The 17,212-nt window shown below is 48.8% G+C and overlaps 1 protein-coding gene across 1 annotated transcript in view; it reads right to left on the reverse strand.

The window, feature by feature from the left end:
- The window catches only part of Zfhx3 (zinc finger homeobox 3), a 167,236-nt gene that overhangs the window by 5,764 nt on the left and 144,260 nt on the right, over nt 1-17,212 (reverse strand). The window contains exons 10-11 of the mRNA XM_042700802.1: nt 6,914-7,016; nt 146-5,608 (exon numbers count right to left, since the gene is read on the reverse strand). Of these exons, the coding sequence (XP_042556736.1) occupies nt 146-5,608; nt 6,914-7,016 (5,566 nt within the window). The remainder of the gene's footprint in view (nt 1-145; nt 5,609-6,913; nt 7,017-17,212) is intronic.

Here is a 17,212-nt window from a genome sequence, read left to right on the forward strand (position 1 = left end):
ACTGGGAACTGCAGCCCTGCTGCTCCTACAGAAGCTGAGTGGGAAGATTCCTCCCTGCCCGGCACTCAGAGCAGGGGTGGTGATCACGTAACAATACTGAACTCCCGTGGAGCACGGGAAACCAATCTTCTGGAGAAGGACCCACCTGTGTTCGATGGAGTAAAGCCTGGCAAAGAGGGGCTGTTGAGACCCGGGAGCAACACAGGAGGAATGCCCTGGAGCGCCGGATATGCCGTGGGAAGGTTAAGAGCCTGAAGAGGGGCGTTGTCAAACATCCCTTGTTGCTGAGCTGCCAGTCCCAGGACTTCATTGGCCTTTTTAATCCGGTCCAGCTCTTGTTGAGCCATCAACTGACGGACAGTGGCTGGGTCGAAGTACTCTTTCTCCTTGTCCAACTGGCTTCCGATGGTATCTTTAACTTTGGAGATGTGCTGTTGGGAAAAGATATGGTCACGTACAGACAGCCGAGCGCTGTACTTGATGCCACACAAAGTGCACTCTGTTTTGGGTCCCTCGTAACTCGTTTGGTTTATACCAAAATGCTTGGCCATGCTTAACTTGGACTTCTTTTCTTTCGCCCGGGCATTCTGGAACCAGACCTGAACGACTCTCTTTGGCAGTCCAATGTCATTGCCCAGGACCTCGCACTCCAGCATGGTGGGGGTCCTGTAGTCATTAAAGCATGACTTGAGGACCTTCAGCTGCAGATTCGTCATCTGAGTGCGGAAACGTTTCTGCCCAGGCCGATCCCCGTTGTCACCAGATTTGCCCGCAGACCCGCTTGCGCCCGGACTCGGGGAGCAGGGGTCTGCAAGGCTTGAGGTTTCACTGTAGTCCACTGTACCTTCATTGTCATATTCCTTGCTGTAAAAGCTTGGGGCTGGGCTGACTAGGCCAGATGACAATCGATCTTCATACTCCGACATCGCCATCATGGCTGCTTTGGTCAGCCCCTCGCTGGGTGCAGAAGATTTGGTCTCCGTTGCTATTCCCGTCGCGCTGTCGTTGTCCGCATTGCCCTCGTCCCCCGTGGTGGTATCGGTGATTGCCGTGTTGACGGAGGAGCAGTCATCGTTGTCCAGCTTGGTTTGGTCGAAGTTCAGATTCACCGAGGACATGGAGGGGCTTTCAAAGTCTTCGATCCCTTCCACCTTGATGGAGGAAGGGCTCAGGAGAGTTCTGGGAGACAACTCCATGGTTTTACTCACAGGCGAAAGGGGGACCCCCTGGCCGTCACTACTGCTTGGGGGAAGGTGGGAAAAGCTAGTTCCATCAAAAATATCTCCCTTCATCTGGAGCCCCCCATCGCAGTCCAGGAGCATGGCGGACAGAGTGAGGTTGTAGCCAGCTCTCTTGGCTTCGTGCCAGTGACGAGAGCGGATATGAGCCTCGAGGGCAGTCTTGGCTTTGAAGAGAGCTCTGCAAAAAGGGCATCTCCTGTGGGCCTGGGCTGGACCCACAGCCCGGAACTGTCCTTTCCTCTCTCGAGCCCGGGTGTTCTGAAACCAGACTTGCACCACGCGTTTCTTTAGGCCCACCTCATGCGCGATGTGATCCAACATCTTTCGAGTTGGATTGGAGTCCAGCAGATACTTTTGGTAGAGAATTTCTAGCTGCTCCGGGGTAATAGTGGTCCTCAGCCGCTTGTCTCTCTGAGGCTCTTCTCCTGTCCCGCTGTCATTTTCGCCAGGGCTTGCGCTGGCCTTCTCCTCCAGCTTCCTCTTCAGCGTGTTCATGGTGGAGGTTGGCGTAGAAGGAGACGTGGCAGAGCTCGCCGGAATCTGAGGTATGGCCCCGGAGAGCAGCTGGCTGGCCAGGAGTGGATTACTGGGGTCAAACAGCATGAAAGGCATGTCCAGTGACCTGTCCAAAAACTGGGGGTGGATGAACTGGTTCTGTGCACTCAGGAAGTGGAGCTGCTGATGCTCCTGCCAGTGCTCGAAGGACGGGAAGGCCAGCTTACACTGCTCGCACTGGTAGGGGATTAGCTGAGGAGGTAGGTTGGCCAGCTGTTGAGGAGTTGACGTGTGGAGCGGCTTGAGGGGCAGATGAGAGAGCTGAGAAGGACTGGGGCTGGACTGGGGCAGGGGACACTGTGGGGGCGCTGCCTGGGGAGGAGGCTGTGGTAAGGAAGGCGGGGCAGCCAGCGGCGGAAGCTTCTGCTGGGGCGCACTGGGCTTCTGCTCAGGCTGGTCTTGCTGCTGCAGCTCTGGCTTTGGTTGTGCTTGCTTTTCTTGGGTTTGGGTTGGCTGTGCACTAGGAGGTTCAGCCTGCTTTGGTTTCTCATCACTCGCCTCTGCTTTTGCATTGAAGGTGGCCAGTTCATCGGCCTCTGCTGTGAGCTGCAGGAAAGCAGAGGGGGCTGTACTGGCTGCCGGGGCAGGGGCGCTGTAAGCCTGTGCGGGCATCGGGGTGCTGCAGGACGAGCTGGTGGGCGTGAGGATCTCTGTGGCATCCATGGAGTCCTCGTTTTGGCTGTCATCCTGCCCCTCCTCGTCCTCATCCTTGTAACACAGCTTCTTCTGGTGCTTGATGAGATCGAAGATGCGCTGGAACACGAGGCTACACTTTTTGCACTGGTAGTTCAAGTTGCTCGTCCGGATGTATCTGTCATTGGTAAGCTCACGCCGCTCTCCATCTTTGCCCTCTCCCTGGTTCTCATAGTTTTTCCTGGCCTTCTGTCGTGCATTCTGAAACCACACCACTATGACTCGGGTAGGAAGGTTCAGTAAATTCGAGAGTTGCTCAAATTCATCATCCTTTGGGTAGGCGTTGGCATCGAAGAAGTCCTGGAGGACCCTCAGCTGGTAGTCCGTGAACCTCGTTCTCGAAGACCTCTTGCTCCCCCAGTACTCCTGCTTCTGAGGTTCTGGCGAAGGGGGCCGGGAGTCGATCTTGAGCTCCTCCAGGCTGGTGATGGGTGGGTTGCTGAAGTTGTAAGGGGAGTCTTTGTTACGCTGCCGCTCTTTGAAGAGTGTGTTCCTAAACCAGTGCTTGATCACTTTCTGGGGCAGCCCGGACTTGTCTGCCATCTCCTTGATCTGCTCTTCACTGGGGGAGTTGTTAATGTCAAAATACTGCCGGAGCACGCGGAGCTGGTCATCTGTGATCCTGGTTCGAGGCCTCTTGTTTTGCTGCTGGAGCAAGGTTGGGTTAAGCTGATGCTGGTACAGCTGGGCCAGGTCAGCAGGCAGCGGCTCTACGGGGCCCAGCTGAGGGGGCAGCTGGGCCGGCAGAGTCTGCAGTGGCATAGTCTGCATCATCAGTGGGGAAAAGATGGGCAGCTCCATGGGCATGGACAGCTGGGTGAGTGGCACAGAGGGCTGCGCTGGGGCAATGGTAGGCGAAGTGATGGGTGGGGCTGAGGCGGGAATGGCGGGCGTGGATGCTGGCTGAGGCGGTGCCGCAGGGAGTGGTGGGGGCGGGGGTGGGGGCGGAGGTGGGGGCGGCTCTGGGGTCTGCGGCCTCAGAGGGTACAGTTTATCATAATGCTCTCGGTATTGTTTGGCAAACCTCTCGAGCTGTTTAAAGGGGAAGTAATTCTGGTGAACGTGCTCCTGATGACTCTTTAGAATCAAGATGTTGGAAAACAACTTGCCACAGGAGTCGCACTCGAGCTTCTCCAGGTTCTCTCCCTGCTCTGCCTTCCCGTTCTTCTTCTGCACCTTCTGCTTGTTCTCATTGTACTGAATGACCAGCTCAAAGCCGAAGTTCTCCAGCAAGGCCTTGGTGGCATTCCCCCTGGCGTCCGAAGCGATGCGTGGCGGGAGCATGGATGGCTCAGAGCTACCCCCCGGCGCCAACTCTTTCTTCTCTTTGGCCTTCACGCCATCTGGCAGCAGCTCCTTTGGCCCTGTGTTGCCCTCTCCTCCTTCCACACCTTCCCTCTCTCTCTGGCCTTCTTTTTCCTTTTCTTTGATGACCAGTTTGTTTTTCTTTTCGGGGTGCTGACCTGGCTGAAGGAGGGCAGTGTGACTCTGAGACAGAGAGAGCTGACTCTGCTGCTGCTGCTGCTGCTGCTGCTGCTGCTGCAGGAGCTGCTGGTGGCTCTGCTGTGGGATCTGAACCTGAGCCTTCAAATCTTCCAGCAGCCCTGGGCCCGTCCCTGTCAGTGTCAGTGCCCCACTGGTCACAGGCAAGCTCACCTCGGGGTTGAGCTGGAACTCCGCGCTGGGGATGTAGAAAGGGAAGAGGAGGTGCTGTTGCTGCTGCAGCTGGAGCAGAGTCTCAGTGGTCATGGGGAAGTGAGGGAGGAGGGTGGGGTTAAACAGCTGAGACTGGATCAGGGCAGCCTGCTGCTGCAGCTCCTGCTGCAAGTGAGCCTGAACTTGAGCCTGGGCCTGGGCCAATGTCTGTGCTTGCTGCTGCTGCTGCTGCTGCTGCTGCTGCTGCTGCTGCTGCTGCCTGGATGCAATCATATCTGCTAGCTTTTTGCGATTGGCCTCTTTGGGCTCTGAAGGGGATGCAATGTTGGCACTGATGGGATTCCCCAGGGCTGGCATCCCCACACTCACACTCTCGGCGGGCACTTGGCTCAGCAAGTTGGGGCTCGGAGTGATGCCAGTGGTACTGGGATTGGTGGTGGTAAAGGTGTTAGTGCTGCTGGTGCTCACAGGACTTGGCGTGGAGGAGCTCAGGGAGATGCCGCCACTACTCCCAGTCCCGTTGCTGCTGCCACTGGCAGCCTCCAGTTTGGCTGCCCGAGCCTTGGTTTGATGCAACACAGACCTCATGTGAATCTCCAGAGTGGAACTCTGGCTATAAGCCACGTTACAAGTGTTACACTTAAAAGGTTTGTTGTCTGGGCTGCTGGTGGGTTCTGGCTGACCCGTTGCCGATTCTTGAAGGGCTCTCTTTAACTTATGCAGGTGGGAGACAGAGTTGTAGTGCACTAAGAGGATATTCTTTTGCGTAAAAGACTCCTTACAGACAGTACACTTGTAAGGGCGAGAAGGATCTAGAAACTTTTCCATGGTGAAATTGGGGCCTTTTCTGAAAGGCAGAGCTCTCTTTGGCTCAGAGCCAGAATCTTCTTGGACAGACCCAGAGTCACTGCCTGTTGGGCTCTGTTTATCTTCCAAGTCGCTTTCCTCCTCCTTGTCTTCTTCAACAATTATGGTGTGGTCTTCGGCCAGGGTGGGGTCTCCCATTGCCAGGAGGTCTCCATTGGCTAGAAGGCCACCATAGAGTTGCTGGATGTCAGCCTCACTCAGCTCCAAGTGGCTTGTCTCAAGGTGTTTTTTCAGAGCCTGGAAAGTTCGGAAACTGCGCTGACAAAGACAGCACATGGTGGCAGCTCTGATCACATGGTACTGGGAATGGAGCTGCAGCTTTTCAATGGTCTTAAAAGCCAGGCTGCACTGGTTACAGCGGTACTTATACACATGGCGATCTGACACGGGCAGCTGAGGCCTCTTGGCATGCACCTCATTGAAATGGGTTTGAAGGGCCGCAGAAGTTTTGAAAACCTGGTTGCACCCCTTCTTCCAGCAGAGGAAGCCTGAGTCTTCTCTCACAGAGCCGGGCTCAGCAGAAGAGGGTTTCAAGTCTCCACTGTGCTCTGTGCTCACAGAGGGTAAGATGCTCTTTCCCAGATCCTCCGAAGTGTCTGTAAAAAGAAAACATCAAGCCCAAAGATAAAGAAGGCTTTGTTTCCAGGTGGCATCCAGAGCCAGTGACCGAGCCAGGCTTTATGAATAAAGGAAGTGCCCAGCCTGAATCTCTCCACAGAGCCAACAGAGTACACATTATCACCCAGAAAGAAGCACATGAGCAGAGAGAAATAAAAGGACAGCAGAAGTTCCAATTCATAATAGACCTATGCCATATCATAGATCTAACAGTCTTCTAAATAGTATCTAATTGCTTGGCTCAGAATACTCACTTTCTCAAGAACTAATTTGAAAGTTACTGATCTTAGATGGGCTTTCCCTTTTATGTTCATTTTTTATGTGATAAGGATTTAGCACAGTGGATCTGAATTGCAAAGTATGTAAATCAATGCAGTCCTAATGGGTAAAGAATTTACAAGAACGGTTGTCCATTGTAGTATAAGAAAAATCTGGATTCTTTTTTAGGCACTATTTCTTGTTATAAAGTGAATTCTCTGCTCCCCTGAACCACCCCCCCCCCGCACCCCCTGTGCCAGGGATCAAACCCAGAGTCTCACTAATAATGCTACTTAAATACACCTCAGTCCCTATAATGTAACTTTGGACTGTCACTCTATTCAATAAGTGATGAACGTTCAGTGGCCAGTTATCAAAATACATTAAATTTCTTTTCTACAGTGAGATCATCATATTCATAAGTACACTGGCCCTTTTCAGGTCATCTGTCTGCTACTGCCTAATATGGGAAAATCACAAAGAAGAGGGATGGGCCACAACGTATGGCTGAACCCTTCCTAATTTCAGCCTTAGATGCCTGTGGAAAGACTTGGAACAGCTTCACAGAAGCCTAATGACCCATCTGGCTAGGAGCTACTGAGCGGCACCTACAAGTATGCCTCTGGCAAAGGTCTTTCTAAGTGCACCTAGCCACTTCATCATAAGTCAGTACCAGAAGACTCAAGGAACTCTGTGCAAAGACAGCTGCCCCAGCGTCCTCAGAAACGCGGCGCTTAACAGCTGAGGACGGTGGGTGGGTGCTTGCAGCTACTGAATGAGTCTCTGCCTATTCACTAAGTACATAGTCTATGGGACTCAGCCACACCCAAATCCTGCTCATCCCACTGGTCCTCAAACAGATGTCTCTGACTTTTAAACCACACGAATAATATGCAAGCGGACTCCCAAGAACTAGAACATACATTAATTGACAACAGTGACCCTCATCTGTATAATTCGTAATTGTAAGGAATTCCTGGCCCCTGGCCGCATGCACAGTTTGGCCTGGGAGGAATGATACTAACCAGGCTGCTTTCCCGCCTCTTCAGGATTGGAAGTCCCGTCTCGGTCCGGAACGGCTGCAGGGAGGAACATGCTGCTGGGCATCACCATCTCGGGGGTGGTCACCTGAGAAGCAAGACACAGAGATACAGGGAGAGTCAACTGGGGAGGAGAGAGGCACGGAAACAGGAAAGGTTTAAAAAATTAGTTAATAAGCAAAATTAGCCTTCACCAGTGTAAAGCTCGAGGTGTCACTTTTCATAGCTCACTGAAGATTCATGTTTATTAGACAAAGCTCACATCAGTCAAAAGTGTTTCTACGGTTACATTCTGGACATAATTAGCAGTGCACACTTGAAGAATAATCTTATTATTAATATTTTTCCTTTATGCAGAATTTTGACTTTGATCACTGACAATGTTTTGTCACGGGCTGTGAAACTTCTTGTGCAACCAATTAGGTAGATAAGTTGAAAGGCCCACCTTAAGCTGCTGAAAACATAATAAGGGCCCTAATTAAATCATACCTAGTAAAGTACACTGTAATCTTGAAGCAGGGAGCATTGTAGTACTGTTTTCAAAATGTATTCAGGCAAGGAGAGGAGGGGAGTAAGAGGGAAGTAAAGGGTACGGAGGAGAGGAGAACAAAGGGAAGGCTAAGGACATGCAGACACACTGGCAGATTTTCCAGGAAACAACATTTTGTAACCCTTTACAAGCTGCTATCGAGTACAAACAAGCAGTTTTCATGGCTTATTTAAGCCAGGGTTTCTCCTGGACTCTTTTCCTGAGGTACACAAAACCAGAGGGAACATCCACACAGCGACCCTGGTCTCATGGGAGGCCTGCCCAGCACTGAACAACAGGGTAGCCCACCCCTAAGACCCGGGCCTCTGTACCCTAGTAGAATGAGTCCAGCATTAGCTTGGACCTGAGTAGCTACCATGTTAGGTCAGAGCCTCCAACTTTTCTCTAGGCTGTCCCGCTGTGTGACCAGATGCTGTTCTGACAAGGTAGCATTTGCCCATAAACCCTCCTCACTATCCCATGTAAGGTGCAAAGGTCTTCATTTAAAAAGAAGCAGTGTCCCTCTGCACACTGTGAGGCAGGAGGGTTAGGTGGCAATGATAGTTCCCAGTGAGGATGAAATCTTCTCCTATCTAATGACAGCCGGAAAACCTGGGTTGACCGGGAGGTTACAAGAACGCAAACTGTGGTCCCCACTGTCCCTTCCACGTGAGGCCCAGTGCTCCCATCAAACGTGACCCTCCTGCAAGAAAGCTTCCTTTCTGTTGCACAGGCTGGAGCACCTGGATTTTTTTCAATTCAAAACTAGTACTTAAAAAAAAAATACTGTTAATCTTTTATAGTTTGAAGATCCTGTTAATTGCTCAAATGGCCTGCTGACACGTACACTAGGAAGGTCTGAGCAGCCAGAGACTCAGCAACTAGAGGGACCCAGATAACTGCGGCCACTGACACCAGAAAGAGAACCCCCACCATGCTGATGGGGGTTAGAATGCTTTCCACAGCCCAGATGCTAAGAGGTGTAAAACTTAAGCAACAGGCACTGGCGAGGAGGGCCTAAGAACCCCACACTGACGAAGAGCAGGTACGCAGCAGGTGAACGTGAGGATCAAGGCATTCCTGCTCCACGGCCATCACACCAGCGTGCACACAAAGCTCGCGCGCAGCTGGTTAGGGCTAGCTGCTGATGAATCGTTAGGAATGGAGTGGAGATCGCCAAACCCATTCCATCTATTTTCTTTTTAATAGAAAGCATTTCTGACCACTGTGGTTGGGGAGTCCAGTGGGAATCCAAGAAGTGAAAGGTCACCGATTAATTTATAGTCCTCAGCTGAGGGGGAGCACGAGGTTGGGGGTACGAGGTGGGGGAGGGAAAGGAAAAAAGACTCCCCCCAACCTCCTTTCTCAGCTGTAGCTGCAGGACCAGGCCTTTCCTGGGATCTTTAGGAATTATGAAAAATGAATCATGAGAAATAAAAAAAAAGCCCTACAGAGTAAAAAAGAATAAAATTATCTAACACCTCAGCTGCACATCATTATAGAAAACTGTGGGCTTTTTATACGCATTACAGTAAGGCAGACATTCCCTCTAACAGACTCAGTACGACGGATCAGTAATTGTTTTCATACACTTTAATTAGAAAAACTCAGATGGCTATGAATAATAATGGAAAAGAGAGACTTTTGCACTTGAAAGGTTGAAGTCAATCAAGTGTGAATGACGGCAAAAAAGGAAAAAAAAAAAGCCACCAATTCATCAGCCCTCTGTTGTCTCGCTGCGACTTTAATCATAATTCCTGATTGGGATTCAAGAAGGCAGTAAGCAGCAGTTCTTTGTCTGCCTTCACCTTCCATCAATTAACTCTCCCGAAATATAATCATCAACCTCGCATGCTCCTCTGCATCTTAATCTGGCCTCCAAACCTGGAAGTCCTGCCCCCACGTGTGTTTAAGTAACTACTTTTATCTACCTGCCTCTTCTCATCTATACCCACTCTGTCCCCAGGAAAAAAAAAAAAAAAAAGGAAAAAAAAAGTAATGGTTCAACATATGAAATTTTAACAGGCAAGAAATCCCCAGGAGACAAAGAGGAAAATCCCTAAAGGGAACTCGAAGGATCCAGACACTGGGGTTGGGTTTGTGTGTGCGTGTGAGCGGAGGTGGGAAGCATGCTCACTGTGTGGCCCCTAGATCCATTACCAGGAATTTATGTTCTTCTTACCTCCCTTTCACACCAGCTTCCAAAGCTTTGCACTCCAAGCTTGCATGATTTTTCCTAAAGAGCCATAAATGTAATCCCACCAACAGACCTTACAAGAGAGTCCTGCCTGGAGAGGAAAGAGAAGGCAGGCTTCTCACCACTTCAGCGCCACCTTTGTTATATATACATATCCGGCTCCAAGAACGTCTGCAAGGCTCAGATAGCAAAGTAGGAAAGTAAACTGCTGAGTGGGACTTGTGTCTCAGCTTTTCCCTTTCACCAGAAGCACCTAAGCATATAGGTTTATGAAGCCTGGTTAAGATACCTACAAGCCCTCCGTGCATCCACACTTTGGACCTCCTCGGACAACCAGATCCTACCACCTGTGTAGACCACACCTGCGTGCACTGTCCCAGGGATTTCCCCCTGCTTCCTCTCTCTTTGCCCTTCTGCCCCACCCATACCTCCAGCTGTGCACTCAGATGCCAAACAGAAAGAAGTTCTAAGATTTGGCCGACACACCATGAGCTTAAACAATTACTGACTGTACCATTCACATGGATTCTTGCCTGTACAACTGTAAACACTTTGTTCAATTATATCCCCCACACCCACTAGTGGGCCTGAAAATAATATTAAAATGGACTTTTAACAGTCAGGCCAAGTTCTTCTGGCTAAGAAAAGTCAATTGGTTAGAGTCCATTACTTCCTTGGCATTCCGTCTTTCAAGACTCGCCTTCGCGATGAAAACAAGGATCTAACAGCACATTTTCCTCTCACCTCTTCTGAGCCAGGTCATGTCTTCCTCCTTACTCTGGGAGTAGGTAGAGGTTAGGAGAACATAAGGAAAAACACCAGCTGAGCTAAGTTACAAAACATTTAGAGACAAGCAATGGCTTTAATATCTTCTAACAACCTGGTCTCATGTATAACAAGACAAATAAATGTAAGCTCTACTGCAATGCTGAAGCCTCTCTGGTTTAAGCAGCTCTCATAAAGAATACAAACTGATAGTTCCATGTTGATACTGAAAAGTCTTCAAGTTGAGAAGTTCCCAAACTCCACTGGTAAAGAGGGCAGGCTTTTAGTGAGTGTCGGGGCAGGGTTCTGTGCTGTATGTTTGTAAGACACAGAATGAGATAGGGTCCCTGCTTACGAGCAGCGTATCATCCAGGGAAACCTGCTGAGATCATAAACCCCTTGGGGAACTTGATGACAGTTGCAGACTTCTGAAAAAAAATTGTGTGGGGGTGGGGAGGGAGGAGGAGAAGGAGGGAGAGGAGGGGGGAGGAAGAGAGAGAGAAGGAGAAAGGGAAAGAGAAAAAGGGGGAGAGGGGGAGAAAGGGAAAGAGAAAAAGGGGGGAGAGGGGGAGAAAGGGAGAGAGAGAGAGAGAGAGAGAGAGAGAGAGAGAGAGAGAGAGAGCACGCGAGTGTGAGCATGCACCTGGGTGCTGTCTCTGAGCTTTAATGCTCAAGGCTAGCTCTTTACTACTTGAGCCACAGCTTCACTTTTGGCTTTTGGGTGGTTCCTCAGAGAAAAGCGTCTCACAAGTTTTCCTGCCTGGGCTGGCGTTGAAATGGGACCCTCTTAGATTCCAGTCTCCTGAATAGCTAGGTATTACAGATGTGAGGCCCCAGCACTCACAGCTTAGGAAAAAAAAATACTTTTTACTATCAGAGATAGCTTCAGGGAATCACAGGCTCCCCGGGGAAAATGCATGGATTCAGGTGAATTAACAGGTCAACTAGAATAGGAAAGATGGGCTTATTGGCACCTAATCCTCACCACCTCCTAGCATGGCTCATCTTCATTCTGGATTACAATTTAATACTTTTCAAGAGTCTATGCGATGAGTGGACTCCAAACTTCAAGGATACAACCTTGTAGAGTCCAGAGTCTTACACGTGGCTCTGGTCCCCATATTTGGGAAGGGATGCTGTTGTTTATTAAGAAGCTACACTTAACAAGCACAGCCATCCTCCTCCCAACTGATGAGAGATGTCCACACTCGGCAGGTTGTGTAGCACAGATCATGCTCTGCTAACTTCTTATGGGATTTCCCACGCCAGTTCACCTGTCAAAGCTGCCTGCACACATGGTGGCCTAGGTTAGATGGATGTTCTAACAAATTCCACAGGCTAGAGGCAACGTTCTTAGAAAAAAAGTGCTAGACCCAGTTTCTGTGAGAGCCTCATCTCCCCGGCTCACTGAAGGAGGGCTCATTCTGCCAAGAAGAGGGAAGATTTGCCAAGACCTCAATATCCCAGGGACCTTCAAATCCTTCACTTTTTAGTGAAACTCAAGAGAGTGGAGCACAGTAGACAGGGAAAATGAGGAAACAGACACAGATTTTTCTGGCACAGACCCACCCAGTCTGTGTCTTTGCAGATGAGATACTGGTTCTGATGCATGAAGATAGAGGCTCGCTGCTCAGGGGCTAAGCAGTCAAGTGAGTGGGACACCCAAAAGTGCGCACGCCTTGAAGGTCCCAGAGCTCACCTCCTCCCCTGTAGACCACCAGCCGTGGCCAGCCAATCATGGCCCCTCTAGTCACAGAGCTCCGAAGCTTTCCCATCCTCTACTGCCTTCTAACTACAGGCAGGGCACCAATTTCTCTTTGTCTCATTGCGGCCCCCCCCCCCCCAATTATTTTTAACCTTTTTTGTTTTCTTGCCAGTAGCAGAGTTTGAACTCACACTTATCCGGTACTCTACCACAGGAGCCATGCTTCCAGCTTTTGATGGTTGTTTTGGAGGAGTCACAAACTTAGTTCTGAGTAGCTAGGATTACAGTCATGAGGCATTAGTACCAGATACTTTTAAATTATCTAATGGGTATATAACTACAAATTTATGACGTGCAATGTGATCATTTCAGTACCTGTATCCTTTGTGTAATAATCAAATTAAGATACTTAGTGTATTTGTTACCTCAACCATCATTTCTCTTGGTGAAGAATTAAAAATCCTATGTTAAGGGCTGGGAAGGTGGCTCAGTGATACAGTGCTTGCCTTGCATGCATGAGGCCCTGAGTTCAATTCCTCAGCACCACATAAGCAGAAAAAGCCAGAAGTGGCGCTGTGGCTCAAGTGGTAGAGCGCTAGCCTTGAGCTGAAGAGCGGAAGGACAGCACCCAGGCCCAGAGTTCAAGCCCCATGACCAAAAAAAAAAAAAATCTCTGTTGAAAATATATAATACCATTGATGGTAGTCACCTGCTATATGGAGCAAGTATAGTCCTCATATTTACTGTAATCTTGTATGCACTGACAAACCTCTCCATCTTTCCTACCAGTTTCCTTTTTAAAATGGCTTCTGTGGGGTCATTCATGAAGCTGTTGTTTCTAATGCGTAAAGCTGCAGACCATGTTAACATTTATGTGGGCCAGAACCAAATTTTTTTAAAGTGAAAACGAGAAACACTGGTTAAGAGGGAAGGGGTGGGGGGCAGGAAACACATGAGCAGTTGCACTCACGTGGGCATGCACACACAGAGAAGAGAGCTGAGGAAGAGAATTGGGGAGAAAAGCTTCATTAGCCTCAGAGAGGCAAGCAGTGGCGGTATACCAAGGTCACTTCTAATTTAGACCATCTAATTGGCAAACAGCCTCCAAATGGCTATCATCTCACAGGGCTTGGAATTAATGAAGCCCGATTATTTTCATTACTTTCCTCTGAGATGGAGACAAAGTGAAAGAGCAGATACCCTGGTGGGTGTGACACCCCAGGGCCAGTGGCCACCGGAGAGCCTCTTGTTGGAGTGGGAGTGGGGGCAGGATGCTAGCCTGTCCTAGAGACCCATGCACATGTGGAACAGAGACTCTCAAACGCTGTCTTATGATCACAGGAGACAAACTTGCTCCCCAAAGAGAGAGAGAAGACAGCAGGCAAGGCAGAGCCAGGAGCATGGAAGGGAAATCCGTGCTTCTACACAAAACAGAACAATGAAAAACTATGAAAGAGACAAGAGAGGAAGGGCTAGAGAAGATGGTGTTCCCGGCTTGGGAGCCAATCCTCCTCTCCTCGGTGAGGCCCTGTGTGACTCCGCAATAGTGAAACAAAGAACACTTCCCAGATTTATGATGCAGGATCTGGGGTATGTCCTGTTTAGATCAATTAGAATCACTTAAGTGTATTGAAATGAATGGTAGGTGGTCTTCCCCATTCTCATTCAGGGGACAGAAACAAGTGCTCATGCTCTCAAACCTTCTTCACCAGAAGCCTGGGGGAGATGAGGGTAGGGCAGTAGCCCCCACATTTCCCACCCCAGCTTCAGATCTCCAGCTTCCCTACAAATAATAGGTATGCGGGGGGGGGGGGGGGGGGGGGGGGAGGGGCACGCAAGGAGCTGCCCAGCTGGGTGTGGGGGCACTTGCCTCTTCACCCTGAAGCTTTCCAGAGTTCCTCTGTCATGTGACCTGTGTAAAGAGACCATCTGGAGCTCTGTTTCCAATAGGCCACGCAGAAGGAAGTGTGGTGGGGCAGTTTCCATGGTGGAAAACCAGCACCGCAGTTGCTCCCAGTGGAGAATATTTTTCAAGCCCCCTCATCAGTAAAAAAGAAGGGGGCCCCATGAAGACATAGATATGAGATGCAGAGCATAAGCAAGCAGCTGTTACCATAGCAACAGACATATTAGACACTGCAGGTTCCTGAAAGCTGTCTGATAAGGTATTATTAAATGAAGCCTCCTCAAAGCGCTCTCCATTTACAACTGAACGGAAAGACATTGTGTGGAAAGTAATCTATTTCCATTTATCTGGGTAGAATTTACTTTTAGAGGGACTGAAAATGCAATCCAAGCTAGATCCTGAAACTTGGGACTCAGAGAGCCAAAAAAAATTAAAAAAAAAAAAAAAAAAAAAAAAAACACAAAAAACCAGAATGTATAGCTTTACACACCCTGGACACACCCTGTGTCTGCCAGGAACTGTGAGACTTAACCAGCTCTGCCTCTTCCACAGCCAAAGACACCCCAGTGAGCCAGCCAGCCCATTGGGGGAGAAGAGGGAATGCTCCCCACATGGACATTTAGTCTCGCTGCTCGGGGACAAAGCAAATGCACCTTCGCAGAGGATGAGTGACCAGACACTGGCCACTCCTTAATTTCATGGCTTAGAAAATGGAGCTGTGATTTGCAGGGCATTTCTCCTCAGGCTGTTTCCAGAGCTTCCTGCTCTAGTTGGCAGGGAACAAACAGATAAATCGTCAAAATGCCTAACCAATACTTTCCCAGGGCCAATTTTCTAATAAAATTACAGCAAAATACCCTCCGGGGCCATGATTTTAACCACAGGTTCATTAGAGTCACTTAGTTGTAAAACAATTGCAAATCCTGTTTTAACACCAAACTTTCAGAGGAAGGGCTGTGGCATCAGACCAAGGTCAGGATTCTAGTTCTCAAACAGGATTCCAGGTGCTCCCTGAGGTGGCAGCAAATCCCTCCCCCTCCCCCCCGCCCCCACAAGAGCCCTCTGTGTTCCTCTTCTGTTCAACTAAAGGATGGAAATCCAAATACATCACTTGGCTCAAGGCAAGCCATTTCCCACAATTGGCGCACTTTTCAGAAATGTCTAGAAAACATCTCTATCGTCTGTTGTGGGAAAGCGAGGCACACAAGGGTTTCTATACAAGGTGCCAAGTACAGCCTCTCCAGGGAGCAGTTTCTCCTGTATGCTTGTGTTGTCCAGGTGAATGCATCTACTACATGTTCCTTAGCACTGTACAAACTATTACTGTACTTGATGGAGGGTCTGTAACAGTGGTTACCAAATTCCAGTGCATAGAATAGTTAGTGTGGCTGTTGTATTGCTTTCGTCTAGATCTTAAAAAAAAAAAAAATGACTGCAGATCATTGCTTATGAACGTGCTGGGTTAGTGGGTAGCTTCCAGAGTTATCTTAAGGTTTGGTACCCACGCAAACACAACAGTTGAAGACTTTATTAGTAAATGAAGAGACAAAGTGATTACAAGACTCACCACTACCTTCTATTGCTGTCATTAAAAAAAAAAATAGGACAAGCTGAGCACTAGTGACACCTGCCTGTAACCCCAATTATTTGAGAGGCTGAGATAAGGAGGCAAGAGGTTAGAGGACAGACACTCAAAACCCCTTCAACAACCAATCACGAGGTAGGATGGTGTGTGTCTGTCATCCTAGTTACACAGAAGGCAGTGATTATAAGCATCTCAGTTCCAGGCCAGCCTACGCAGAAAAGTCTATAAGACTCCATCTCAACAGAAGAAACTGAGCCTGGATGGTATATCCTTGTCATCCCAGCTATGGTAGAAAGTGAACAATAGGACCACAGTCCAGGCACATGCCTGGAAGCAAGACCCTATCTCAAAAATAACCAGGATACAAAAAGGGCTAATTGGTTTGACTCAGCAAGAGGGTGCCTGCTTAGGAAGTACAAGACCCTTGAGTTCCAACTTTAACATACCCCCTGCAAATGTAACCCACAAGGGATATTTGAAATATAATTTGTCCATTAGTCCCTAGGGATGTCAAAGTAAGTATTTTTACTATCTTATGTAAACCAGGTTCTTTACACTAAATTTATACAAGCAGTAAAACTAACCACCTGAGCAAAAACAACATGTAGTCACGTTGTTGAAAATGCCTCCCTCACACCTCTTTCGTTTGTTTTAGGCTCCCAGGATTCCTGGTCATCAGACTTCGGGAAGTAAGATGAGGCCTGGGGAAACTCCCTTATGATTTCCAGGGCTGGTAAGAGGGCAGGGAAATCGGGAACCTATGATCTGTTCCTCTTACAGAGAACCTCTCTGTGGCGGTCACCAGCCTATTTGGAAAATGTTCATGGAAAGGGAATTAGTACTTGAAGGATCTCCAGAAGGAAGCACAAGCCGGGTCACCTATGAGTCCCCATTGGCTGTTAGGAGAGTTCTCTTGATGCATCATCAATTGCATGTTCTTCATGACTAAACATCACTTACAACATTATTTATTAATTTTTCATCACCAAATGGAACTAGAAATGCTCTGCACATGATTAATGTGGAATTCTGAACAGACGATCTTTCTGGAATCTCCATGTAAAAAGTCAAGCAAATCAACTTTCCATTACCCCACTGTTGAAATAATGCTAAGACAGTGGGCACTGGTGGCTCACACCTGTAATCCTATCTACTCAGGAGATTGAGATCTGGGGATCATGGTTCAAAGCCAGCCTGGACAGGAAAGTCTGTGAGATTATCTCCAATTAACCACCAGAAAACTGGAAGTGATGCTGTGGCTCAAGTGGTAGAGTGCTTGCCTTGAGCTCAGGGACAGCACCCAGGCCCAGAGTTCAAGCCCCACAGCCAACAACAACAACAACAAAAAACATGAATTGTTCTTTTTGGTGGCTCTTCCTTTAATAGCCAGGAAAGGACATCATAGCAGTCCCCATACACAGTCAAAAGCAAGACATTACTACCATCTGTAATATTTTTAAATGTTTGCATGCTATAGTTAGAATTTAAATTTTCTTTTGCTTTTTTGTGCTGGCCCTGGGGCTAGAACTCAGGACCAGGGTGCTATCTCTAGGCTTTTGTTTTTCTTTTTTCTTTGGAAGCTAGCACTCTACCACTT

The sequence above is a fragment of the Dipodomys spectabilis genome, unplaced genomic scaffold (genome assembly GCF_019054845.1).
Source record: "Dipodomys spectabilis isolate Male_0828 unplaced genomic scaffold, ASM1905484v1 ptg000273l, whole genome shotgun sequence".
Lineage (NCBI taxonomy): Eukaryota > Metazoa > Chordata > Mammalia > Rodentia > Heteromyidae > Dipodomys > Dipodomys spectabilis.